The 23,032-nt window shown below is 34.4% G+C and overlaps 2 protein-coding genes across 20 annotated transcripts in view; one reads left to right on the top strand and one right to left on the bottom strand.

The window, feature by feature from the left end:
* Nucleotides 1-8,795, bottom strand: part of fbl (fumble) — a 32,471-nt gene extending 23,676 nt beyond the window's left edge. For 4 of the 19 annotated variants that reach the window (XM_053767009.2, XM_053767010.2, XM_053767014.2 and 1 more), the window contains exon 1: nucleotides 1,117-1,415. In XM_053767009.2, coding sequence (XP_053622984.1) covers nucleotides 1,117-1,149 — 33 coding nt within the window. In that variant the 5' untranslated portion in view covers nucleotides 1,150-1,415. Of the gene's footprint in view, nucleotides 1-1,116; nucleotides 1,417-6,881; nucleotides 6,941-7,863; nucleotides 7,941-8,580 lie in introns of those variants that run through there. The other 15 variants (XM_053767011.2, XM_064436947.1, XM_053767016.2 and 12 more) reach the window with 8 other exon arrangements.
* Nucleotides 8,796-9,885: 1,090 nt separating this feature from the next.
* Nucleotides 9,886-19,775, top strand: LOC128682571 (serine hydrolase-like protein). The gene is made up of 8 exons (XM_053767376.1): nucleotides 9,886-10,045; nucleotides 10,626-10,742; nucleotides 11,333-11,485; nucleotides 11,828-11,930; nucleotides 12,578-12,665; nucleotides 13,948-14,045; nucleotides 18,180-18,365; nucleotides 18,927-19,775. Exons 1-8 carry the CDS (start codon nucleotides 9,991-9,993, stop codon nucleotides 19,045-19,047), a joined length of 921 nt encoding a protein of 306 aa, XP_053623351.1. The 5' UTR covers nucleotides 9,886-9,990; the 3' UTR covers nucleotides 19,048-19,775.
* The last annotated feature ends 3,257 nt before the right edge of the window (nucleotides 19,776-23,032 follow it).

Raw genomic sequence — 23,032 nt, 5'->3', positions numbered from 1 at the left:
ATCTTATATACAGGCTTAGTGGAGTCACAGACGAGACTAAATTTGGATTTCATTCAATAAATATTTATTGATAATTAATAAAAATAAAATTATGCAATCCAATTAAAATAATTACAGGTTACGCCTTTTAGATGAATAAGCGATTTAATTTTCAAGCCTTTTCCCTTGATTTACTTTTACAGTATGTTCGAGAAGAGAAACCACTGTCACGTTGTAACCTCTAACGTTATAATATTACAATTGTGTACTAACTTTCATACTAACCAGTCCGGAAGTATAGTTTGTGTAAATTTTTAACGTTAATGAGTAATGTATATCTAAGTCGAATGAAGAATTTGAATAAATAAAAAATAAAAACATGAATTGAATAAATAAAAACATTCATCTAGGACTAGACGTTGCCCGGGGCTTCGCTCCCGTGGGAATTTTGAGATAAAATATAGCCTATAGCAATCTTGGATAATGTACCTTTCTAATGGTGAAAGAATTTTGGAAATCGGTTCGGTAGTTTCGGAGGTTACCCGCCTCAAACAAACAAACTCACAAAGGCTTACCTCTTTATAATAATAGTATAGATTTAAATTTACCGCTAACCGCGACTCGCCCAAATGTATGTGTCTCACTACTTTCACTCGTCTGAGCGATTTCCCGGTTTCATCCTCAGCCACAAATTGTCCACTTCACACGGTCGTCGGCGTCCCTAGTTGTCAGACCATTGTCACGCATATCATCCTCGACGACATCAAGCCAGCACTTCTTGGGTTTGCCCCGTCGCGTCTGCTAGGACCTTATGTGGACGTTATTTATTCCATAATTTTAAGACTTTGCCTATGATTTTACAACCGGCCGCCTGCCTGATGCCTGACGTCAACCCCCCATGGGAATATTTTATTTATTCACATTTTTTTTTACAAATATGATACAAAATGCTTTCTCCACCAGTCGAATTTCGGGTAAAATTGATAGATAATCGACGTGTTCCTTAATAGCCTTGTACGACATTCACAAGGAGATATGGATCGAGTTTATTCTAAGGCGGAACCGCACGCAACAAACGCCATGTAACAAATGAATTAATTAAAATCTGCGATTAGTTTTTTTTTTTTTTTTACTTACCTGATGGATGGTAATTACTCCTTCTTGCTGCATTTTCTTACATCTATTATCACAGGTTAAATAAATAAATAAATAAATAAAAAAAACAAATAAATAAAAAATCACATTGCACTAATCGTCATCAATATCTAAATTCCACAGATTAGATACACGCACCAGCAAATCACGGATGAACGAATCAATGATTTTGTAAAAGAACAGATTGTACAAAAATACGATACACGTATATTCGATTAGGAATCGAAAATCGTGAAGCATGTAGACGCGTGCGGCCGCCTCGACTGACACTATGGCTATGAAATGTTTCGTTCGAAGTTCAAATTGGACACGCGATGTTACAAGTATCATTTTACGCGCGGTCGAAATGCGAACTAATGTATGAGCTATTGAAATTCTTATTTAAAACGAAAGTGGCGCCACCGCTTAATGCCAAAGATGGTCCCGTGTGCATGTGCGTGTGCGCAACGCACTGATAACGCTATGTTTGCATTTGATGAAATAATATTGATAAATGGTGGATACAAGACGGACAACTTTTTATTATTTGTTACTTTTTTATATATATATTTTAGACGACCTCACCTGCGGTGGCGCAGTGGTAAAGTGCTTGCCTCTGAACCGAATGTCCTGGATTCGATCCCCGGTCGGGTCATGATGAAAAAATGATATTTTTCTGATTGGCCCGGGACTTGGATGTTTATCTATATATGTATATGTTATAAAATATAGTATCGTTGAGTTAGTATCCCATAACACAAGTCTCGAAATTACTTTGGGGCTAGCTCAATCTGTGCGATTGATTTGTCCTAATATAATTATAAAAATAAGACTTAAAGACTAAAAAATAATATAGTAATAATTGCCACAAAAATATTGGTATTTTGGCATGTAATTCTGGTATGATTAGGACCAATCCACATTCTCCCGTGGATGTCGTACGAGGCGACTATGACCTTGTCAGCTGATACAAAAAAATAACATTCCCAAGGAGAATCAATATAAATATTGAAAAACAAAATTAGTGGGAAACTATAATTGGCTTCCCGATTTTTATTTTAAGCGACTATTCTGTATATAGTATAGCTGTTGGTTCTCCAAAAATAAATAAATAACAATATAAAAAAAAAACATTTAAAGATTTATTTTCTACGCTAATCCCTGGGTTCTTGGCATCACAACCCCGAATACAGAAACACGCGAGATTGACAGAGGGAGAACAAGGGTTGCGCGCCATCTAGTGGCAGGTAGTCGCATACACACTAGTGATCTAAACTGACAACCAGTGCGCAGGTTTCCTCACGATGTTTTCCTTCACCGGAAGCAAGTGGTGGTCTATGAAATCCCAATCCCAACTAATATTATAAATGCGAAAGTAAGTTTGTTTGTTATCCCTTCACGCAATATCTACTGGACCGATTGTTATGAAATTTGGTACACGGGTAGAAAATAACCTGGAATAACATATAGGGTACTTTTTATTCCGAAATTCCCAAGGGAGCGAAGCCCCGGGGAGTAGCTAGTTTACATGAGTGTGATTGGTATACAAATTCATATGGCACGAGTAGGATTCGAACGTAGGACCTTTCGATCCACAGGCGAGCTTACGTTACAGCACCACCGCTTCTATATAGGCACGAATACGTTTGGGCTCAAATTTTAAAAAGAATCCAACAAGAAAATTAACCCAAAAACCACTGAATCGACACAAAATAATATAGTGTTATGACAAAAAATACGATGTTAGTTTTAAAAAAAAATGTACTTTAACCTCACAACAGATGTTATAATGACGTCAAGGAAAAAAAAACTAAACTCTTTGTTGAAATAGGTAATTTGTTTTGAGTGTTACATGTATTTTGTCATGTCACAGGTATTGTCAATACGATGAAGTGCTGAGACACCTGGGTGCCCTCCAAAGATCGACTGGCTAGGAGCGACGCGATATAAGAAAGTGTTGAAAGTAACGGCATTTCTCTTCAGCAGTGGTCGTTCCGAAAAGCTGGTGGTTTGTAGCTTTCATTAATCCTACTAATCAATACATATAACAAAAAAAGCAGAAAAAAAATCCTGTACATTGAATAAATTTACATAAAAATAAAATTAGGCAATAGTCACAGCAACAGAGTAAGAATTTGAAAAAAAAAACTGTCTGTTTTTCTGTTTGTCTATCTGTTTGTATACGCTAATCTTCGGAAGTACTGGACGGTACTTTTTATACCGAAATTCCCACGGGAGCGAAGCCCCGGGGCGAAGCTAGTGCGATATAAAATATAGTATCGTTGAGATGGTATCCCATAACACAAACTTTGGGGCTGAATCAATCTGTGCGATTTGTCCGTATATATTTATTTATTGACCGAGCGAGCGAGGTCTACAGAGGTCTACAATGCGACTTGGGGCAAAAATACATTTTTTGTATGTATGTATGTTTGTTTGTTTGTTTGTTTGTTTATAACGCGAGAACTTACAAACAGCTGGTCTGATTTTGATGAAATTTAAAAGGTATGTAGTTTCTGTCAATAGAATTTTTAAGTTCGCGGACAACAAAATTGGTTAAGTCGTTTTTTGAAATAACTATTCACAATTTTGTGTTCACGAGGTCTAAGTTCGCGGCGAACAACTAGTGTATTTGTGAGCTGAAAACAGTATTTTGTATACTTTATTATCGTTCAATAGTAAAAAGTATAATTTAGTGAAAAACATTATACCTAATACTTTTTCTAGCAGTTTAGTTGGGAACCCTAGGTGCAAGCCTAACACTAGAGAGAGATCAAGATAAATAGAACAGGAAAAATATATACATATCGATAATGTGTTTTGAAAAAGGGTTATCACAACGAAATCAGTATATTGTAATACTAAATTCTATATAGGTAACAATGAACAAGTCGCCGATGTTCACACAACGTTACGTCATGACTTTTATCATGTGTCGGATGCCACAAGATCTCTCTGAAGACAATAAAAGGGAGCCGTCTTGGCGCAAAATGTCCTTTTCTCACAATGTCCTTTTTCTCATAATGTCCTTGTGTGTTTTTGATGATAATATAGATAAGCAACTGATTAAAACAGTTTTTTTTATTAAAAGGACATTATGAGAAAATGACATTATGAGAAAATGACATTATGAGAAAATGACATTATGAGAAAATGACGTTATGAGAAAATGACATTATGAGAAAAGGACATTATGAGAAATGGACATTATGAGAAAATGACATTATGAGAAAAGGACATTATGAGAAAATGACATTATGAGAAAAGGACATTATGAGAAATTGACATTTCGAGAAAAGGACATTGTGAGAAAGGACATTGTAAGAAAAGGACATTTTACGCCAAGACGAAGGGAGCGTTCGTATTACGTAACGCAATTTTTTAAGATTTACGATCCCCCCTCAACCCCTTGTAACGCACCGTAACGTAAAACCCTAAACGTTACGCTCAAGTGACCATTTTTTGTTAGTTAGAGCCTCAGGCCACAAAGCTGAATAACAACTGATGATACAAATCTCTAAGTACGAACAAGTATGAACAATATGTCTCAAAGTATGAACACTATTAACTCACTTTAATAACACTGACTACAGCAATGTGCTTTTGCATTTAAACACTAACAAATACTGAGAGACAACGAAAACAACATTAAATGACGCACAATCTAGGGATTCCCCGTGAATGAAGAGGGTTGCCAATTTGGGAGTTTTAATTATTTAAAAAAACAATGTTACGTAACGTGTTGTAAGAAAGACATCTTAACTTTTTACGAGAAAATAATTGCGTTAACACGTGAACGTGCTTACCACCATAGTCATATAACCAAAGCTTGTGGCAAAAATGATATTTTTGTATAAAAACTTGTTACCCATTACTAATATTATAAAGAGGTAAGCGTTTGCGAGTGTTTATATTTGAGGCGGGTAACCTCCGAAAGTACCAAACCGATTTCAAAAATTCTTTCACCATTAGAAAGGTACATTATCCAAGATTGCTATAGGCTATATTTTATCTCAAAATTCCCACGGGAGCGAAGCCTCGGGCAATAATCTCGTAATATATAAGGATATTACATTAGCTTTCGTTTCTCCAAACTTGTAATCTCAAGTATACGAGGTGACGGACGGAAGTGTCGGGATTTTTTTGTCGGTCAAATATTGGCTAACCACTACAAACATTTGTCCAAGCGTTTGTCCAAACATTGTAGGAACACAAATTCCATTAAAAAAAAAAAAAAACAAATTGCAAGCTGTGCGCAATAATATCTTGCCAGTTAGATTTCTCCTACTTCCAGTTGTCCTACAGAGTTGAAATTTCCCACGTCGCTTCAGTTTCCATGACAATGCCTTATTATGATTAGCATGATCTGATGTTGCACCCGGGCTCGGCTCCCAACGAGGGAACTCCTCAATAGTTTACAGCACGGAGACGGGGTTTTTGTCAGGCGTCAAATGCCACCAAATCTTTCTGACGACAATAGAAGCTAGTGTCAAAAATTACATAATTATTTGTATAGAAAACTTGCTTCGTGAAATAAAGGAAAATTGATAAAATTGTATCGGTGGATATATACCGCCGTCAATAAATACAAACGCGACCCAACATATAAACTAGCGACCCGTTCCAACGTAATAACTAACACATCTAAACCTTATTCAGGAATCACACTATCTATTGAAGACCGCATTAAAATCGATGCAAAACTTTTTTAGTTTATCGCGAACAGACAAACGCGTCCGAGGATTTTCTTTTATATTATGTAAGAATATATTTTCTGTTTCTATTAGCAATAACACAGCAAGCAAATATTATTCATCAGCTATTGTTTTCGTACGAATACGTGGCTTTATCGTATCGTCTCCACACAAATACTTATCTTGTCAATGTCATTTCCGTAACAACTAGGTTTTGATAGTTATTTTTAAAAGAGTAGGTGACAAGGTCAGAAAATTATATATTTAATTGGGTTTCATGCTAGCACATAAGTTGAATGAAACTTGTAAATTTGTTGGTGTACCTAAATAAATAAATAAATTATCACAGTAAGTTTTTCACTGGTGTTTCTAATAACATAAGGGGATTCGAACAGTCCCTAAAATAAAATATAGTTACGAGACTTTTTATCTATACTATTATTATAAATAAATCGAAACTACCGAACCGATATCAAAAATTCTTTCACCGTTAGAAAGGTACCTTAGCCAAGATTGCTATAGGCTATATTTTATCTCAAAGTTCCCACGGGAACGAAGCCCTGGGCAACATATAGTATTATTATAAAGAGGTAAGGCGTTTGTGAGTTTGTATGTTTGAGGCGGGTAATCTCCGAAACTACCGAACCGATTTCAAAAATTCTTTCACCATTAGAAAGGTACTTTATCCAAGATTGCTATAGGCTATGTTTTATCTCAAAATTCCCAGGCAATATCTAGTTTGATATATTACACAAGTTTTGCATAACTTTTAAATTTCCTGATTTACCCTCCGAAAACCACCTTTAATATTTATTTACTTTACACGTCTGTGTTTAAGTCATAGAATTACACCATCTTAACAAATTTCACCTGATTTGGTCCAGTAGATTCGGGCAAAATTGGCTGTGACAGACAAACGGACAGATTGGCACACGAGTGATTCTATACTCTATACTACATGTTCTAATATCTTTTGTATGGAGTTCTAAAAATGGAGTTTAGTACTTTCTACAACTTCACTGTTATACTGCGCTAAAGGAATGAAAGCGGTTGGAATGGTCAGTGGAATCTTACAAGGATAGGGCGGAGGATCCTGAGAGAAGCCTTGTTCAGCCTCCTCAAGAAGGGTATACCTGGAAGGAGATGAGGTCAAGGAAAGGAGCAAGATAAGGCTAAATAATAGAATTTCTAACTCATTATAATTCTTAGTAATAATCACAGTGTCTTTCTCAACCTTGACATTGGATAATTATCATGGAGCCATAAAATTAAAAAGTGAAGTGAGTGAATAACTCAAATATTTGTATCTAGCTAGACAAATTCAGGAGAGATAAACGGAAGGAGAAGCCTATGCCCACGGTCACGGAGGGCCCGCTGTCTAAATACGTATTTTTATTTATTATTTTTTTTTCGGAAAAACAAACAGTTACATAATAGAGCTTAAGTATAATATACATAGTTATAATAATAGCAATACTAAACACATGCCGAATCACACGTAAATTCTTAACTTCGTCTACCCTCACGTCTACCTTCAGCATATAAAACTTTTCCCTCTTACGCTTGGCTTTTTTTAATTTTTATTTTTATTTTAAGAAAAGGAGAAATTGATCCAGAAGGCGGTAATACTAAACACATGCCGAATCACACGTAAATTAATAACTTCGTCTACCCTCACGTCTACTTTCAGCATATAAAACTTTTCCCTCTTACGCTTGGCTTCGGCCCGCGTATGAGGCGTATACCCTTTTTTATTTTTATTTAAAAAAAAGGAGAAAACATTTATAAAAGTAAAATAATAACAATAATTATGCAACCCACAGCATTTGTCTCAGCTTAACAAGTTCCATTTAGCAGTGATGTTGCTACTAGAGGTAAAGTAATTAAAATATATTTATGATTGGCATTATGGTACTTATCCAATTTTTTAAATCACAATACTACACAGTAATTACACATGTAACACAGCTAGCTCTTAGTGCTATTGCGAAATATAATTGGCTGTTTAGGAACTGCTTTATAGAAAATTTAAGAGTAGGATTTAAATAATATTTACCCATAACGGCTCTCTGAAGCAAGCCCGATTGGATGTGGCTCCTCATCGAAGGTCACCGGCGCAAATGCATGCTAGAACTGAACATTTCATATCTTTATTGCACAGCAATACAATTTTTTTAAAGTACAATAGGTTTCACCTTTGGGTAAACAGAGAATGCCATGTAGGAGAATGTTTTGTTCTAAGACTATGGTTTTAACGTAATAAATACAAATCAATGTAAACTAATTTGTACACTTTGTGTGGGATGGTGCCTGTTATAAGCCAAGTTTATTTATTTATTGAATAATAGACAGGTAGTCAGCTGCTACAGGTAGGCAGTAGTCAATTTGAAACAACTGAACTGGCAGAAGAAGTAAACACAAGTGTTAGTTTAATATCATTCAATGGTCTGAAAACAAAAAGTACCGAAGATCGTGAGATGTGGAGAAAACGTAGGATAGCGGCTCCTGAGCACCCAAGCTTATCGGATGAGGAAGAAACCGTGAAATCGCTAAAATAATACGTAACTAACAACCTAACCTATATACTCCAACAAAAAAGTTTTATCATTTTCAGAACTGTCGTAGTTTGCATAAAAACATTGATATAAATAGTTTATTAAAAAACAAACACCAATGAAATAATATTTGTGTTCTTGTTAAGAATCTCTATTGTTAAGAAAAACAAGAAATAAACAAGTTACATAGTACAAGGTGACAACAGTCACATACTAACCTTCTTATCCAGTTAAAAGTTATGACGACAAAATTAATCGCGAAATCACTATAGGCACATCAAAAATAACACAGATATATACGTTGAAGGATAATAAATGCAGTATTTTGAAAATAAATCCATTATTTTATAATAAACATTTAGCAAAACAATTCGTTTGTGATTTCCGGTTCCATTTCCAGCCCACGACACGAATTCATCACCTCGAGCTTTTGACAATGACGTTGGTATTTTGACTTTGATTTTTTTTGTTTATTCTCTCGTTTCATTGAGGAGAAAAAGGGTACAAGCCCATACAGCCAAGTCTTTTGTAAAATATGTGGCTATAGTCCACTGAACAATAAAGAAGGCATAAGCCACGTCTGCATTGGATATTAAACAGTTAAGGCCTAAGAGGCCTAGTCTTTAGTGATAAAAACATTTTAGAAATATAAATTCTTAAGATAAAGAAAGGATATGTAAGTCCATGTAAATCATAATCAAAAAATATATATTTTTTTAAGTTCAATCAAATTTCCCTAAAAGTATTTATCACAAATTCATATAAGGTTTAAAGCATACAGGGTTGGATTCTTCTTCTTCTATGGGTGCCTTTCCAACTAGTAAAGGTCAGCGATTAGCATGGTGAAGGGTTGGATAAGAGTTCCTGAAGCGAGCGCGGGATTGCTTCAGAAGAATTATATATTTATTTAGATGTTAGGTCAGGCGGTCTACTAACACAATTCTTTGCAAGCTAAAATTTTATTACTTTAATTTTGATGGTGCTTTGATGTTCAAGAAATCATAGATTCAAAGCGATAGATCTACCATGGATGAATAGGGCATATTACGCATTATAGGGCATATTGCAAAGCTCAGCGCAGATGGCGCTACTGGTACAAATAAGGTAAACAAACATTGCCAATGGAGGCAAAAAGCGCCAATTTTCAATACGACCAAAAATACCTTCTACGCAATCGTGGTGCGAGTTTAAAGGAAAAAGGAAGGTTTTAGTGGATTATCCTAAAAATAATAACACTATTTCACATGGAAAATATGAATAAATAACACTAAAATAAACGTTTTTATCAACTTAGCAAAAGGCGGCAATGCTTTTTTTACCAACCATACAATGCTGCACTCTGGCGGGATAAATGCGCAGTAATATTCCCTATATTCCAGTCTGGCGGGATAAATGCGCAGTAATATAGGGAATATTACTACGCATTTATCCCGTCCGACTGGGCGAAATTTGAACTTTAAAACTTCCTCTGCTCTATGGATCTTCTGACTGTCAGTTGTCAATCAGTTATCAAAGTCAAAACTTTTGTTTGTGTGACATTTTGTTTGTGTTGTACAGTTCAAGTTTCTTACCTAGTTTCGGTGAACTAAACACAAATTATCAAGATCAAATTTAATAGTGTGATAAATATGACTTTACCTGAAAATGAATGGTTTATTCAAGCGCCTTGGGGGAGAATATGTTGTAATTATCACCATTATTGCATTATGTTATTAAAGTAATTTTGATAGAGTAATTACCCACCCACTGTCTCAAAAAATTGAACTTTGCACTTTAACAATACATTTTATTTGCACCTGATGCCTTATGTAAATCATTAGATAATTGTTTACTCTTGTTTTTAATGATATCATACATTTCGAATAGAATAACGTTAATTACCAAGTATAAAAACATTCTATAAAATTCAGATAAAAGTCAGGTATTTATTAAACAAATCCTTTTTTATGTCCTTTACTCAAGGTAACCTGGCAGAGATTGCACTAGGATAAGACCATCTATAATATACTGGCCTAATTATTCATATTACTTAATAAAAAAATAAAAATAAAATATAAATGTATATTTTAATAAGTATACTATATTTTTTAAATCAATTACCTATCTACCTACTTTCTTTTAATGGCCAGCGCATCCAATACTATATTGGTTCTAAAAATAGTTGGAAATCACACTTTCTCATTAATAACATGGATAACATGCATAATATTGCAACCGTGTCAAGACGGGGCAGGTCGTAAGTAATGTTCTATTTAATTTGCAGTGGTAGCATGGGGAGACTGCTTCAACCCGCCAGTTCTTCTAGTACACGGGGCCAGAGACACAGCGGCTACGTTCAGACCACTAGTGTCCTTATTACCTAATAACTTTTATTACATAGGTGAGAATTCTTATATATCCTTCTTTATAGACTTGTCATCATCATATCGAGTGTGTTATTGCTAACACTGGTGTCAGATTTTATTAAAGTAGCATAAAGGCATCTGACATGACTTACGACTATCTAGTGGCAGGTAGTCGCATACACACTAGTGAACTAAATTGTCCACCAGTGTGCAGGTTTCCTCACAATGTTTTCCTTCACCAGAAACAAGTGGTGGTCTATGAACACTACTATATATTAGTCAGATTGATATACAAACTCATATGGCATGAGCAGGATACAAACCTGAGACCTGAGAGAACCTGAGATCCATAGGCGTCTTACCCAGTACTCCGTCATCGCTTCAAGTGATTAAGTGGACTATATATGTAGACTTGTGATTAAGTGGAATGATACACAACAACTATCTGGGCAATGTTAATGAAGTGGTTTGCCATTGACTTCTCGATCCCTTTGGCAGCAGGATAAACCGATACATTCGAAAGGTGAGAGATAGAGATGTATTTCAAATTATCAACTCGAGTGCAGATTTCTTCACGATTTCCTTCACCGGAAACAAGTGGATAATAAACACACATGTTTTACAGCAATTGAATTACCGGGCAATGGCAGGTCAGATCGGTACCCACCCGGCATGATGATAAGTGTGTATGATCTTGTGTACGTCGTCACACTAGTTGTGAGACACTTCAGATGGGACAAGTTTATATTTGTGGGACACTCTATGGGTACACTTATTGGTGAGTAAAATGTACTATAGTTGTGATAATACCCCATACGTCTCAGTAGTTGTGAGATACTTCAGATTGGACATGTTCATATTTGTGGGACACTCCATACACAACACCATACACCACCAATAATGGTGAGTAAAATGTGTGTGTAGTTGAGTTAATATCCCATATGTCACATGAGTTGTTAAACTTCAGATGGGACAAGTTCACATTTTACCTACAAATTAATATATTACCTAATATTTGGTAACAGTAAATTAAGAGAATATTTTATAGAAAAAAACGGCCGGGCTCTATAAGCCCACTTTGGCAATGCTGTTGAAAAGACTTAAAACAATCTTTTTTCAGGTAAATTGTACAACATCTCGTACAAGGGGTCAATAACCAAAATGGTGGAGTTAGACCCTGTAACAAAATGGATTACGGTACCACCTCATAAATTTGCAGATTGGTGAGCAGTTTTTTTTTACAAGCTTTAATTTAATTTATTTTCTCCATCCAATGTCTTGGATAGAGAAGACCAAAAAAAGGGACACGTGGAAAGAGAGAGGGGAGGCTGTTGCACAGCAGTGGGACATGTTATAGCTATAAAAGATTATAATTTCACCTGTCCTAATTTTTTTTTTTATCATAAATTCAGTAAATTTCCACAAATACACACAATAACATTACCGAACCGCGAAAACCTCGCAGGGTTTATCCGTTTTAATGTTTGCTGTAAACAAATCTTGTTAGATTTCTCCTGCTTCCAGTTGTCCCACTGAGTTGAAATTTCCCACGTCAGTTAATATCCATGACAATACATTACTTACTATGATAATCGTGACCTGATGTTGTGTAACGCTTTATATTTTCACATTAAATTTATTTCACCCATTTCACCCATGAGCTCGGCTCCCAACGAGGGAACTCTTCAACGGTTTACAGCACTGATATGGGTTTTTGTCAGGCGTTAACTGCCACTAGATAGATCTCTCCGACGACATTAAAAAAATTGTAGCAAAAATGAAATTTTTGAAAAAACTTTTCTAATTTTTGTACATTTTGTATATTTAGCTTTTTGTATATTTTTTGATAATTTTATATATTTTATTTCAGGTACCACAAATATTTTACCGCTTTCTACGAGCAATATGAAAAACTAAACTCGCCTAAGGAAAAATCGCCATCTTATACGTATCAACAGGTCAGTAGCGAATTTATGTGTACATTCATTGCAAGCTCGCCCCTATTACCATGGCATAAAGATCTAGGCGGGGTAACTTGACTTGTGGTCGACTGTACAGTACTTTAGTAGTTTAATGAGATTCATACAATTGCGGCAGCCTTGTTGCCAGCGTCGGCATTGTGATCAGGGTTGTCACAAAACATGAAATACTAATAGAATGATACTGTATCTGTTTGTGTGTACACTATTTATTGCAGAATTCATACAAAGAAAGGCAGTTAATACAAACGGGTTTTCACTTCAAAATGAGACGCATAAAATAATTTTATTTTCTAAAAGTTACAGCACTTGTTTTTGCCCCCAACGCGCCGCATAACGCGTTCCTTTGTCGGCGTGATTTATGTGTATACCCATACTAAATTACATCATCCATACTTATATTTAAAAGAGAAAAGATTTGTATTTATTTTTTTTTGTTTGTAAGGAATAAAATTAAAAAGTACTGGGCCGATTTTGATGAAATTTGACACAGAGATGGACGAAATCTTTTTGGAGTGACATAGGCTACATTTTTTATTTTGGTTTTACCCGAGCGGGGACGGGACCAAGTTCTAGTATAAATTGTTTTTGAGCTAGACTGTAACGCCACACATTATGACCTCTTTAGTCATGTCGCGTGCGCGCTGGCATGATTTTTATTTCTTTCAGTCTAAATTCAAAATTTTAAATTATTGTTCCACTTGATATTTTGAAATCACATTTTGACTCATGCATTACCATACATACGATATCGGCACGTAGGTACCACAATACGGTGTAATAATGATAAAATATATATGTAATATCTTAAATTATTTATAGACCGTTGAAGGGCAAGTGTTTTAATATGTTTCGGAAAAGTGTTCTAAATTTTACAGTGATTTAGTGTTATAGTTTATGTATTTTTTTATTGTTCACAGGTCTGTATTTTACATATCAATTATACTATTATACAACTGTCTGCCTTTGCCTATTTCTACTCCAAACCTACCCTGAGATTACCCTACCACCTAACAAGACCACGGACGGCCAGACAGACATACACTATAAGGGTTCCTTGTCTGTAGGACTACGGAACCTCGCAATCATAAAACCCGCGTCAAAATCTGTTGCGTAGTTTAAAATATCTAAGCATGGACAGACAGAGGGAAGAGACTTTGTTTTATATTATGTGTGATTCATTAATTTGTGGACACAATATGCAGTATAAATAAAACATATTTTACATTAATTAATGAATTATATTTTTGTTATTTCTCAGGCAATAGACACGTTGAAAGAGGGACGACGTCTGACACAGGAAACAGCAGCGGCCACCGTGGACCGAATGACAGAACCAGCTGGGAGAGGACGTGTCAAGTAATTTATTTCATTATCATAATATTATTTGTTTGTAATAACTTTATTGCACGAAAATAAGCACATTAATCAAAATTAATACAAGAAAGAAAACATTGTACAACGGCGGACTTATCCCATGTAGGGATCTCTTACAGTCAACCGGCGATAGGTTGAGAGGACGTGTATACAGTAGCAGGCTAGTCAGATATAATAACGTACAGCATGAACAGAGAAGACAATAATTAGTAAGAAAGGAAGCTATATAATATATAGAAAAGTAACATATATATAAATAAATACATACATATAAAAAATACTTAAAATAGATATATGTATTTCATATATATATTTATATCTATTTTAGATATAAATATATGTATTTAATATGAACCCTGTCAGTTATCAAAGATTGTTAACACGTAGATAAAGCAATTAAAATTATATTATAAGAAATAATTATATTATGTATTTATAATTGAATGTAAGTATTAATATGTTAATACTTACATTCAGTATTAATATGTTAATACTTAAATTCAATCTTATAATATTTTTATTTATTTATTTATTTTTATTATTATCACACAAAACAGATAACAACTATTACAAAAATTACATTAAAAAAAAAAAAAAAAGATATTAAAAACGGGTTGCAATCCAAAACATGTGTGTACACAAAAAACAATTAATCGAGAAAATTCTTACGGTCTAAGAGATAACCTAAAGAAGAATTCAATACAAATTTAATACAAAAAAGAAGAATTTAATACAAAAAAGGAAACTAAATATATAAGTTATTAAGTAGGTACCCTAGTTATTATGCTCCTGTAACACAGTACAGGATGTCTTTGACTATTTTAATATAGGAGCCAAGTTTTGAATTAAAAATATCAAATTCAGGGTTATCTAACATCACCTCGTTATACTGACGGGCCATCCTAACAATGGGGTTATAAAATGAGGTATTATTTTTATAAGTTTGTAAAGCGAAAAGTTTTGTTCGATTAGCCCTGCGGTTGCTATATCTAGTGTTAAAAGATAGTTGAGAGAGCAAGGAAGGAACATCAATTATAGAGTGAATTATTTTATACAAATAAATAAAATCAAAATATTTTCTGCGTGATTCCAACTTCTGTATGTTAAACATTGATAGTCTTGCCTCATAATCGAGAGCGGTACGACTCAAATGTTGACGATAACATAAAAATCGTAAGCACTTTTTTTGAACTCGCTCTATTTCATCCACATGTACCTTGTAGTGTGGTGACCATATTGGGCTGCCGTATTCCAAAATTGATCTGACCAAGGTATTAAATAAATATATAATTGACTGAGGCTTTTTAAAACCTTTAGTGGATCTGAATACAAACCCAAGGAGCTGATTTGCTCTTTTTGTTATATGGTCGTAATGTGCTCTGAAAGTCAGTTTGTCATCAAACATAACACCTAGATCTTTGACAACATTACATCTTTTAAGGACCTCGTTTTCAATAGTATAGTCACCAACAATCTTATTACACTTGTTTGTGAATGTTATGACGAAACATTTGCCTATGTTGAGATTCATAAGTTTTTCCTTGCACCAATTTGAAATGGTATCTAAATCTCTCTGTAACAAATTACAATCGTTGGTGTTCTCAATAGTTTTAAATATTTTTAAATCATCAGCGTACAAGAGACATTCACAAGATAGGCGCTCGATAAGACTGTTAATGAACACAACAAAGAGTAAAGGTCCCAAATGTGACCCCTGCGGTACACCCGATGCCACTGCAATGGGAGATGAAGTATACCCTCTCAAGGTCACCAGCTGGCTTCTTTTGTCTAGGTAGGACGTCAACCATCGCAAGAGGTTACCGTGAATACCACAGGAGGCAAGTTCGATGCAAAGCTGAGTATGACTGACTTTGTCAAAGGCTTTCGAAAAGTCTGTATAGACAGAGTCAACCTGACCACCTGTCGCAAAGCTCTTACATAAATAGTTTTTGTATTCAAGAAGATTGGTCACGGTTGATCTCGATTTCACAAAGCCATGCTGCCTTTCAGATATGATTGGTTTAAAATGATTGTATAATTGATTGTGAACCAACAATTCCAAAAGCATAGCAAGACATGACAAGATGCTTATTTGTCTATAATTCTCACAACGAGACTTATCTCCGCTTTTATACACAGGAATGATATGAGCTATTTTCCATCGTTTAGGGAAGGCTCCCAGTGTTAGCGATTTATTAAATAAAATGTAAAGCGGCGTACATAGCTCTTTAGCACATTTTTTTATGAAAAACGGAGGTAGTTCGTCAGGCCCAGGACCTTTCTTGGCATCCAATTGTTTGATTTTCATCATAATATCTTTTTCGGTAATATTAATATGAGACAATGTGCTAATCGCTCCATTCGAGAATAACTCATTACTGCGGCCGGATTGATTTATGGATGATTCACCTTCCTCAGAATCTGATTGAAACACTGATCCGAAATATTGCGAAAACATTTCACAGATATCTCGGCCATTAGAGGAAGAGGAATCACCTAATTGCATAACTTGAGGCATTGAGGAATGTCCCTTTCTATTGTTAACAAATTTCCAAAAATGTTTTATATTATCCGACATTGATTCTTCAATTGAAGCAATATATTTCTTATAGCACTGATCAGAAATTTTTTTCGATCTGGCCCGAAGTAGAGAGAATGTGTCATAATCTCTAGGATTATTAAATTTTTTGTAAAGTTTATGATATTTATTTTTTTCTTCTATGCACTTTATTAATGATTTACTGTACCAAACGGGATAATTTTGGGGCTTTACAGAAGTAAAGGGAGTGTGTCTCTTAATAATTTCAAAAAGCTTATCGTAAAATATGTCTGTGCATACATCTAAATCAGAATTCGACAATAAATCATACCAGTTTACTACGCTTAATTCGCATCGAATATTTTCATAATCGCACTTCCAAAAGTTAAATCTTTTTTTATTTAAACAATTTAATCCTTTATCAATGTAGGGTTTCAAAGGAAATTGGAATTGTAAAGCAGGATGATGCTTATCTTTTAAACTCAACGGTTCGGCCTGAGTAACAGATAGAGTTTCATTTGATGAGAATACTAAGTCGAGGTAACGACCATTTTCGTTTGGTATTTTGTTACTCTGATATAGGTGACAAAGTGACATAAATTCTTGCAAGAGCACCAATTTTTTCTTATTATGTGGGGTGTGTAATGGCCCATCACTAACGAGACCTATAGGAGAATATGCAGGGGTGTTAAAATCTCCTACGATTAGGAAATGATCATCTTGGCAGTAATTCAACAAAACATTTTGACAATTTGTGTAGAATTCGTCTAACTTTGAAACAATTAACATATTACGTCATAGTCGGAGTTCAATATATTATGATACAATTGTGGTAATTTAGTACGTATTCTATTGACGTTTTGATATATTACACTAATCATAATGAAGGATTAAAAGAAACACAATATAAAACTTTATGTTCAACATTTTAACTCAATCACGAAAACTTGTTAAGATGATCAATAGTTTTAATGAGGTGGGCAGGACTATGTTCGTCCTTCCGAATGTATACCTGTCCGAAGCGAACCCAGACAAATTTGTATTTTTTATCTCTACAAAACTTCCGTGCAGCGCAGCAGTTAATATAATTTTAATTGCTTTATCTACATGTTTACAATCTTTGATAACTGACAGGGTTCATATTGTACCAAACTATGAACGAATGATGATGATATCGATGTATAAAATGATTATTAATACTAAACGTTCATTAATTAGAAATAAACAAGATTTCTATTCAAAATATTTAACAGTAAAAGAAACGAAAACAACGCATTGCATTTGCATACACCGACAGACCGGATAAGGAAAAACCGGAAGCAGTAAAGTAATAGACAAAAATAAACTAATGTCATAACCTAATGCAGGCAAAAGTATTTGTTGCATACAGCCACACATATTAAAATTTACTTCCAACAAGTATTAAAAAAGAAACTTCAAAAAATAAAAAAAAGAAAACTTTCGAAATTCGAATTATTTATTTTTTATTATTTTTTTATAATTTGCGCTTTTAATCCCAATAAGCATTTTATACATCAGTATCATCATTCGAAATTTGAATCTATCTAATAATACAGATTCACGGCCGACCGTCGTTACAAATTTATATCGACCGTTCCATTCGCGCCTGACCATCTGAAGCGAGTCTTCACCGGCATCACCACTCCAACACTGAATATAGTCGCAGAGAACTCCCTTAAAAAGGGCTATTATAAGGGCGCGGAGTTCTTGTTGGACGAGAGTTGTTTTGCGGGAAATTACAGGTGTGTTTTGTGGATTTCCATTAATAAGCATAAAATTTAAGGTAGCTTAAATAATAGATACTGTATATCGGTGTTTCTCAGAGCGTTTCGACCGCTGTCATTACGATCTGTGAATTTTATTGAGGAAGGGAACCATTTCCAAAATCAATCCATACTAATTTATAAAGAGGTAAGCGTTTGTGACTTTATGTGTTTGTATGTTTGAGGCGGGTTGTATCTCCAAAACTACCGAGCCGATTTCAAAAATTCTTTCACCATTAGAAAGATTGCTATAGGCTATGTTTTATCTCAAAACTCCGAAGATTAGCGTGTATAAACAGACAGACGAACAGACAGAATTGTTTATTCAGATTCTTACTCTGTTACTATGACTCTATCGCCTAATTTTATGTAAATTGACAGTACAGGATTTTTTTTTCTGCTGTTTTATATTATATGTATTGATTACATGACAATACAATACCATGACACAAGTCTCGAACTTACTTTGGGGCTAGCTCAATCTGTGTGATATGTCCTAATATATTTATTTATTTATTAATCTAATTTTTTATATTATAGGATCAGAAAGGTGGATGGGGGTCACGACGTGCATTTTGTGAATCCTGATCGCGTCGCACCGTTTGTCACGCAATTTTTATTGTATGGAGTCGAAGGTGTTAATGGCAAACCTAAATTGTAATTTATCAGCTTGGAACCAAATATAGACAATATTTAATTTATACATATATCTAACAAGATTCGGCCCCTGGCTCCGCTCCCGTGGGAATCGTGAGAAAACCTGCACGCTGGTTGATTATTAACTTGTGTGTGAAACACAGATATAAGATCATTTTTTTATTACTATGTATATTTTATACTATATTTTAACATTTGACGACGTCGGTGACGAAGTGGTATAGTGCTTGCCATTGAACCGAGAGGTCCCGGGTACGATCCCCGGTCGGGTCATGATGGAAAATTATCTTTTTCTGATTGGCCCGGGTCTTGGATGTTTATCTATATATGTATTTATTATAAAATATAGTATCGTTGAGTTAGTATCCCATGACACAAGTCTCGAACTTACTTTGGGACTAGCTCAATCTGTGTGATTTGTCCTGATATATTTATTTAATGTTTTTTTTTATATCTGTGGTGTGAAATGGAGATGGCAATGACAGACCTCTCCATTATAGTGCCAAGAAAGTTGTTGTGTGTGTTTCATTCCACGTAACGACCACGACCCTCAGCCATGAGGAATACGACTATGAAGAAGATATTATTGTAACTTTGGGACCTGTATGTACTTACGTTGTGTGATAAGTGTTGTATTTTTTATTAATTTGTATATTTTGTATTATTTGTTAATAGATACAATATTGGTGGTAGGCTGTTGCATTTAATAGTAAATATATTTTATTTTGTTTATTGTTGTATTTCATTTAGATAGATAGATAGATAAACTCTTTATTGCACCATTCACAAAGGAGTACAGTTACAACAAGATATTCAAACATAATGAGTGCAAAGGCGGACTTATCGCTAATGCAATTTCTTCCCGCCAACCTTTGGATGGAAAGAGACACAAGTAAACTAGGACGGTGCACTAAACTTAACAGTATTAAATAATTAGACAAGAAAATAAAATATTAAAATATATACTTTTTTTCATAAGTCGTATGCGAGTATTATGAAAATCAACGTCCGTCTAAATCTTTAAATATTTTCTCCGTCCGAATTCTAAAACTACGCTAAAATACAACCACAAATTTATCTGCGGTCTCAAAAGCAAAAAGATATAGGAGAAATATATAAACATACAGAAATATATAACATTTAAGATGAATAAAAAATATTTCAGGTTTAATTGGCCAAGCGAGCTAGGTCTCACATTCTACTTGGGGCAAAAATACATTATGTATGTTTGTAACGCTATAACTTTCGAACCGTTGGTCCGATTTTGATGAAATTTAAAAGGTATGTAGGATCTGTCAATAGAATTTAAGTTCGCGTGGCAACAAAATCGGCTAATCACAATTTTGCAAAAATAATGTGTTCGCGAGGTGAGTTTGCAAGTTTGAGGCGGGTAATTTCCGAAGCTACCAAACAGATTTCAAAAAGTGTTACACCATTAGAAAGCTACATTATCCGAGCGCAATCTCGAATGCTATAGGCATAAAATTTGTTTTGAAATAAATTAGTTTTCAGCCATATCAATGAATACTTGTAAAGTAATCTGAAAGAAAAAGCGCTACCAAAAATCTTTACGTGCGTGCGCTGTTTGTACTGTTGATTATACATGTTTACAATGTACTACAAAAAGATAGGTTTTTAGTAGATCCATAAAAACGTCCGCGACACTATACATCTATCTTTTATAATTAAGTAACTATAAAGCATTTTATATGTGTAAAAAGAATGTAAATTAAACAGGTACATTTTGACAATTATTACTACACAAGCATATTAATCCTTGTGATTAAAAGTTATTTCATCGTCAAGATAATTTCATGAAGATAAAGTATGTCCATTACAGCACATATATTGGATGAATAGATTCTGAAATATCGGAGAATGAAAAAAAATACGCACACCAAATTATTTAAGTAAGTGCCGTGTGAAGCCAAATGAATGTAACTTTGAGAAAGGTGTTTTAAGATATTTAACATTATATCTTATATCGTATATAAAAAAAAGTATTCGCGAGGTATACGATCGCGGCGAACCACTAGCTTAAATAAACTTTACAACAAATACAGATGTCAAGGATCCATATAATAAATAACTTAGAATGAATGAATGAATGAATGATATTATAACTTGCACGTAAACAAAAATAGTTTATCAGTTGGCTCCACACTAGGCTGCAAGCCTGTCCTGTGGCAGCCGAAAACAGATTAATAATGTTGGTTTAAAAAACCAATGACAATAAGGTTTATTACACATAATCTATTAAACTATACATATTTATGTACTACAAAATATTAAATGAGAAGATAGGAATAGACAAAGTATAAAGTCACTTCAAGGCGTCAACAACATCTCAGTTTGAACATAGTCCCAGGTCATTAGTAGTGCTGACCAAGTGTTTACATATTTCAGGGATCGCATTTTTTATGTTATACAAACGTATCATTTTATTATAAATTAAATTTGAAATAAAAGGTTCAAACCGGGGCTGCAAACACGGTAAACAATCCACCTATTGCACTACGTTTAAAGCAATAAAGTCATTCATTCATTCAAATTGACGAGCGGTCACTGTAAAAATTCGCATTCGGAGCAAATCATTGTAGTTCGGCAGTTTTTGTACTTGTTTATGTTTATCCAATATTACTTTTAGGATGTAAAGTTTGCGTACACTCAGGACTTGTGCCTCTTTATATAGCTCGGAAGTAGGGTGCCTGAAAGGCTTACGCAACATTACCTTCAGTACAGCTCTTTGTGCACGCTCGAGTTTGATGAGGTATGTCTTTGATGCACCGCCTCATACCACTATGCAATACGTTAAGATAGATTGACAAATTGCCAAATACATGCTCTTTAACAACTGGAAGACTTAGAGACTAGCATACAAGTATGATACGAAAATAGCTTTTGCCTGCGGCATCGCCCGCGAGATTGTTTTTGCAAAAGCGGAACAGATATTTTCATACAAACTTGCACGCCCTATTAAAGTAATTTGGTACATTTTTGAAAAACAGTAACCTATGTATGAACGGGAACTAAAAAACTGTCTGTTGAGCATTATTTGTTCCCTCTTTCATTTGTAAATTCGCCCATTTTATTGCACCATAAATTTATACAAAATGGCGTCATATGTCAACTGACAAATGCAGATATTTACCGCTCGTTCTTGAATGACATTTATTGTTTTTTTTTTGTGTTTTTTCAATAGTTTTTATATGCTGCAGATATCTTCATCCTATTGAGGTGAAATTTTGTGCACACGTTAAGTTTGGATAACATTCCATTAATATGATAAGCATGACCTAATGGTACACCCAGGAACGGCTCAAGACGTGGGAAATCCTCAACGGTTTACTGCACGGATATGTTTTTTTTTGTCACACATGAAATGTAATGAGATCTCTCTGACAACAATAAAAGCTTGTGTCAAAGATGAAATTTAAAAAAAAAAAACTTATTTTATGAATATTCAAGAAAGAGTGAATGGGCATTTTTTTGAACTGGCTTAAATTACCCTTATCTCTTTTTTGTACACAATATGCGAAAACGAGACAGCATGTGGACGTTATTTGCTACGTGATGGTATGTTTCGTGGTAGACCTTCTGCTCTGTGGCGGAGGAAGGATCCGGCAAAACGCTCAGATGAGAAAGAAAAAAACCACATGAGAAATATCAATTAATTTATTCATAACATATTAATATATATCACATACAAAATTAACAAAATGTTAATATTACAAAGGTACATTAAATATGCTACAAAAGGGTACCACTCAGCTATTTCACTATTTCAAATGCGATGCTGACCCATGCATCAACTCGTGAACATGACAGGAGGAACTGGTCCGCTCGATTCTCATATTTTGTTTGGTTAATCGATCATAACCAAAACTTTTTTTTGTATACTTGTTGATAATGTACTTTGTTATACGAAACGATGGTTTTGTAATTGTTAAGTCATCCTCCTGTGGATCGAAAGGTCCCAGGTTCGAATC

The sequence above is a fragment of the Plodia interpunctella genome, chromosome 30 (genome assembly GCF_027563975.2).
Source record: "Plodia interpunctella isolate USDA-ARS_2022_Savannah chromosome 30, ilPloInte3.2, whole genome shotgun sequence".
Taxonomy (NCBI): Eukaryota; Metazoa; Arthropoda; class Insecta; order Lepidoptera; family Pyralidae; genus Plodia; species Plodia interpunctella.
Note: the sequence above shows the minus strand (reverse complement) of the source record. Positions and strands in the feature narration are given on the sequence as shown.